At 43.5% G+C, this 6,011-nt stretch overlaps 1 protein-coding gene across 3 annotated transcripts in view; it reads right to left on the reverse strand.

Annotated features, from left to right (window-relative positions):
- Positions 1-6,011, reverse strand: part of LOC115105764 (neurofibromin-like) — a 195,687-nt gene that overhangs the window by 49,219 nt on the left and 140,457 nt on the right. For all 3 annotated transcript variants that reach the window (XM_065007420.1, XM_065007419.1, XM_029628127.2), the window contains exons 13-17: positions 1,454-1,588; positions 1,017-1,130; positions 835-914; positions 568-691; positions 104-350 (exon numbers count right to left, since the gene is read on the reverse strand). In XM_065007420.1, the coding sequence (XP_064863492.1) occupies positions 104-350; positions 568-691; positions 835-914; positions 1,017-1,130; positions 1,454-1,588 (700 nt within the window). The remainder of the gene's footprint in view (positions 1-103; positions 351-567; positions 692-834; positions 915-1,016; positions 1,131-1,453; positions 1,589-6,011) is intronic.

Here is a 6,011-nt window from a genome sequence, read left to right on the forward strand (position 1 = left end):
TGCTGTGACTGCCCTCTAGAGGTGGTACTCTGTCTATACACCATAAGACATAGCACCGTCAACTCCAGGTTATAGGTCATTAGTGCGTTCATTCACTACTAACCTGTGGACATCATGTTGCTGACGGAGGCAAACTCGATGAAGGTGTTGTAGTTGGGCAGGATGGTCTGGACCGGGACCTCGTCCACTCCACAGCGGACCTCAGCCTCCTCACAGAGGTGTCTGAAGCAGGACATGGCCACCAGAACGGCCTCCATGTCAGGGCTCCACAGAAACATGTAGAGACACACCTCCAGTTTGGTCTGGGCCTTTCTGCAGCTGGGGATGCCGCTGCCCACCGTGGCCCGCTCCTGGGGGAGGAAGACAGGACAGAACGGTTAGAACATTGGAGAATAGTGAAACAAAGGTCACATTCAGGAGGGGGTTCTGAATGCTAGAGCTACCTTTTTGCTTTACTCAAAAAGACAAATATGCCTAAATATAATTCTGAACTTTCTATAACCTTGTGCCCTCCTGGATGAGACCCACAGGTATAAGGACTACAAAACCCACAACACTGTGGCTCACCTTGTTCCTGAGGAGGAACTTGTTCCTGCAGATGAGGATCTCCCTCAGCCACTTAAGGATCTCTGTACTGTTGATCATCTGGTGGCCAACCAGCTCCTTACAGATTAAGAAGAGCACCTGGGAACTGTAGGGTACAACAGCCAATCACAGTCAAACTGGTGACCTCCATCTGTGCTAACCAATCAGCATCAACAAACATTCAATTTTAACTGGCATCTAAGAGAACATCTATAAAAGAATATAGATAAAAAGGAGGGCTGAGGCTACCTGATGTCCCAGAAGGTTTCAATGGGAGCATCTGGGTTCCACAGCTCTATGGCCTCAGGTTGATGCAGGACCAAGAGGGCCTATAAAAAGGAAGAGAACACAAGGAGTATGTTTTAGCTACTGTGGCAAAATGTAACCATAATGGAGAAAAGGAGTGTGAGAGAGCGAGAGATGGGGCTCACCTCCATGGCCTCCTGTGAACACTCTCCCATGTTGGCCAGAGGCACCAGCTGCACCAAGCCGGTGATCAGCTCTGTTGTACTGCTCTTGATCTCCTGACCCTGCTTACCCGGGTTCTGACACACACACACACACACACACACACACACATTTTCGCACAATTCTACATGTAACATCGGTTTGCAAGTACTTTCGGCAGGCAAACGCTATTGGTGTGTGAGCCCTAAGACTTTCTAACAAGTCTCTAACCTAACACTTGGCTAATTTGTCTAACTCTAACCCTGCAAGTGGAATTAACAACGATAAATCGCTTAATCCAACACAACAAATGTAGAAATAAAGGATAAGTACAACTACTGTGTTACACGGCCATCCTCAAACAGCAAAATACACATTATTTCTGTCCAGGAGTCCTAAAGTAAACAGAGCAAACACTAACATGTAGCATGAGTTTGGGGTCAGCATGGATGAGCTTGACGAGAGCCAGCAGAAGGTACTTGTGGCTACGCGTGTCCAGGTCTGTGGTCTTCTCCTTGAACTTCAGACTGGTCATCTTCCCCTTGAAGGTCAGACTCTGAAGGAAATGAACAGTAGAGACTAGCCATTAGCAGGAGCATTCTTTTAATATGAGGAGAGTGATAGAAAAGAGAAAGGTAAACAAGGACAAATTAAGTAGAGGAGAAACAGATGCAGAGTATCTCTACTGTAATCAGACAAACAAGTTCCCACCCTCCGAGCAACAGTGACCCAGCGCACAGGGATCAGGAGAGCCACCAGGAGAGAAGGAATCAGGGGTCAAACAGGGGGCGCGAGAGAGAGGGAGAGAGAGAGACACTGTTTCATAAGTGCCCTTCATTGGTGGGCCATGAAACAGGAGGTGGACAAACAGACAGGAGCCATGCCTAAACCATCATGGGCAGGCCCACACACAAACACCAGGACACTGCAAACAGGAATTATGGATGAGGAAATAGCATTCTAGTGGTGTTTGAAGGTAATATTCAACTATGCACCAAAACAATCTATAGGCCTCTCATCCGTTCACAGGTGATAAACACAACCAAGTAGCCATCCATAGAACCTAGTTTGAAGGCATATCAACAGTGTGATTATATTAAAATCCTCCATTTAGGAGTTCAAATAAAGATGATGAACAATCCAAAGTATTAGTGAGTGTGCAAGTAGGACTCAGCCTCAACAGGCGGTAGTGCTGAGCAATTAACCAACAAGTCCGTTGTTTTTCTTTTTAAAACAACTAATTGACCAACATTTGTTCAATTACTTTAACTTCTATTTGTTCAGTTTTTTTCTGTGAGCTCAATGTGCAGTTTCTCTAGAGATAAATCAGATCAAACCTGAACTGGGCGATTTAGTAGAGTTTAGTTTCCAACAGGCCAATGTTCCACATGGTTTAGCGTAGTAAGCGTGGTAATTAACTACAATGACCATAATCCATTGTGTGCCTATTTGTCCGGTCTTTGTGGGGCATACACTGAGTTGAGAGAAGAGAGAAGAACGTGCGAGACAGAGAGCAGTTGCTTTGTGAGTTATCTACCTGAAAATACATGATCTAAGTGATTGATAATTGGTATTCAGCAATAACAAAAGTATGCCTCATTTACTTTGAAGAACTACTAAAATAGTGATTTTGTCAGACAGCGTAGGCAGCAGATCTATAGAGATGAGATGACTTGGAACTAAATAATAAAGTAAATCAAATAAACAAACTGAAATATTTTAATAAATTAATGTGAATAAACAATGGTTAATAAGCAGTAATGGTCACAAACATCATTGGCCTTTTATTAATTGTTGTATTCTGTTTAGTTACAGCATTCAATCCACATAATGCATAGTGCATAGTGCATTTAATATTGAATGACATCTTAACGAAAATCGAAAAAGAGTGGTTATTTTTCAATAACCGAAACGACCTCAAAAAGCACTAAGAATCGCTCAGCACTAACAGACTGAGAAGCATGCTCCAGGAGCTAGCCTAGCATACAGATGAGATGGAGTGGAGGGAGGAGTCGGACACAGGCTCACTTCAACCAGAGCACAGAGGAGGTGGAGGACGACAGGGGCTCTCTCTTATCTGTGGTAACCTGAGGGTGGGGTCAGGGGTTAGAGGTCAGCTGCAGAGGAGTCGGAAGGAGGAAGCGTGGGGAGTGGTAGGGGTGGCAGTTATACTTACAGCAACAGACGCCCACTGCCATGCAAAACAGTGACTGTGACAGGTTGGCATCTGAGTGAGTGAGCGGCAGCAGCCAGGTCAAAGAAAATGGAGGAGGAGAAGGAAAGAACGGGGCAATATGAAAAGAGAAAATAAGCAGAGGACAAAGAAGCACCACCGAGTCAATGATGTCAGAGAGTTCCCTCTGCCGTCCTTCACTTCCATGAGATGAGTAGACCAAACACACAGATATGAGCAAGATGACACGCACACCAGGAAGTGAGTGGTTATCAAAGATGGTTATCAAGAGAGTTATCAGATTTATATACAGTACCAGTGAAAAGTTTGGACACACCTACTCATTCAAGGGTTTTTCTATATTTTTACTATTTTCTACATTGCAGAATAATAGTGATATCAAAACTATGAAATAGCTCATATGGAATCATGTAGTAACCAAATAAATTAATAAATTAAAAAAGTTAAATTAAATATATGTTATATTTGAGATTCTTCAAAGTAGCCATCCATTGCCATGATGACAGATTTGCATACTCTTGGCTTCCCCTGGAATGCTTTTCCAACCGTCTTGAAGGAGTTCCCAAATATGCTGAGCACTTGTTGGCTGCTTTTCCTTCACTCTGCGGTCCAACGCATCCCAAACCATCTCAATTGGGTTGAGGTCGGGTGATTGTAGAGGTCAGGTCATCTGATGCAGCACTCCATCACTCTCCTTCTTGGTCAAATAGACCTTACGCAGCCTAAAGGTGTGTTGGGTCATTGTCCTGTTGAAAAACAAATGATAGTCCGACTAAGCGCAAACCAGATGGGATGGAGTATCGCTGCAGAATGCTGTGGTAGCCATGCTGGTTAAGTGTGCCTTGAAATCTAAATAAATCAAAGGACGGTGTCACCAGCAAAGTACCATCACACCTTTTCCTCCATGCTTCACGGTGGGAACCACACATGCAGAGATCATCCGTTCACCTACTCTGCGTCTCACAAAGACATGGCAGTTGGAACCAAAAATCTCTCATTTGGACTCATCAGACCAAAGGACAGATTTCCACCGGTCTAATGTGCATTGCTCGTGTTTCTTGGCCCAGGCAAGTCTCTTCTTATTGTTGTCCTTTAGTAGTGGTTTCTTTGCAGCAATTCAACCATGAAGGCCTGATTCACGCAGTCTCCTCTGAACAGTCGTTGTTGAGATGTGTCTGTTAATTGAACTCTGTGAAGCATTTAATTGGGCTGCAATCTGAGGTGCTGTTAACTCTGATGAACTTATCCTCTGCAGCCGAGGTAACTCTGGTTCTTTGTTTCCTGTGGCAGTCCTCGAGAGCCAGTTTCATCATAGCGCTTGATGGTTTTGAGACAGCACGTGAAGAAAAATTCAAAGTTCTTGAAATTTTCCAGATTGACTGACCTTCATGTCTTAAAGTAATGATGGACTGTCATTTCTCTTTGATTATTTGAGCTGTTCTTGCCATAATATGGATTTGGTATTTTACCAAATAAGGGCTATCGTCTGTATACCACCCCTACCTTGTCACAACACAACTGATTGGCTCAAACACATTAAGAAGGAAAGAAATTCCACAAATGACTTTAACAAGGCACACTTGTTAATTGAAATGCATTCCATAAATAAGAATGGCATGGCTCAAAGGTCTTCTATTTATTTTCTGTAATACCACCTACCCCACCAAATACATTCTTTAAAAAAGTATACTCAGTAATAAGACTTAATTTGGGCAAATAAAATTCATAGAATAAAAAGGAAAGTTTTTCATCAACTAAGTCCGAGGGTGGTTTTAACCTTCCAGACATGGTATTGTATGAACTCCCAACACAAGGCTTTCACTTGCGACATATACACTATATGGCCAAAAGTATGTGGACATCCTTTCAAATGAGTGGATTTGGCTATTTCAGCCACACCGGTTGCTGACAGGTGTATTAAATCGAGCACACAGCCATACAATCTCCATAGACAAAAATTGGCAGTATAATGGCCCGTACTGAAAAGCTCAGTGACTTTCAACGTGGCACCGTCATACAATAGCACCTTTCCAACAAGTCAGTTCGTCAAATTTCTGGCCTGCTAGAGCTGCCCAAGTCAACTGTAAGTGCTGTTATTGTGAAGGGGAAACGTTTAGGAGCAACAACGGCTCAGCCGCGAAGTGGTAGGCCACACAAATTCAGAACGGGACCACCGAGTGTTGAAGCATGTAACGTTTAAAAATCATCTGTCCTTGGTTGCAACACTCATTACCGAGTTCCAAACTGCTTCTGGATGCAACGTCAGCACAAGAACTGAAATGGGTTTCCATACCCAAGCAGCAGCACACAAGCCTAAGATCACCATGCGCAATGCCATTCGTCGACTGCAGTGATGAATCATACTTCACCATCTGGCAGTCTGACGGACGAATCTAGGTTTGGTGGATGCCAGGAGAACGCTACCTGCCCCAATGCATAAAGCCAACTGTAAAGTTTGATGGAGGAGGAATAATGGCCTGGGGCTGTTTTTCCATGGTTCAGGCTAGGCCCCTTAGTTCTAGTGAAGGGGAATCTTAATGCTACAGCATACAGTGACATTCTAGACCAGGAATTCCCAAACTGGGTATGGAGGTACGCGCAATTCTGTCAGGGGTACGCCAAATAAAAATGTATTCACATTTTCAAACAGTCCATTTATATTCAATATGCGGAACAAAATTGAGGCTGATTAAGAAGTTGGACAACACACAGGTTTTTCCATTATTGTATGATTTTTTTGTGTGCAAATGAACTCAAGCTTGCGGACAATGTCAAATTTTTTATT

Source organism: Oncorhynchus nerka, linkage group LG22 (assembly GCF_034236695.1).
Source record: "Oncorhynchus nerka isolate Pitt River linkage group LG22, Oner_Uvic_2.0, whole genome shotgun sequence".
NCBI classification, from domain to species: Eukaryota; Metazoa; Chordata; class Actinopteri; order Salmoniformes; family Salmonidae; genus Oncorhynchus; species Oncorhynchus nerka.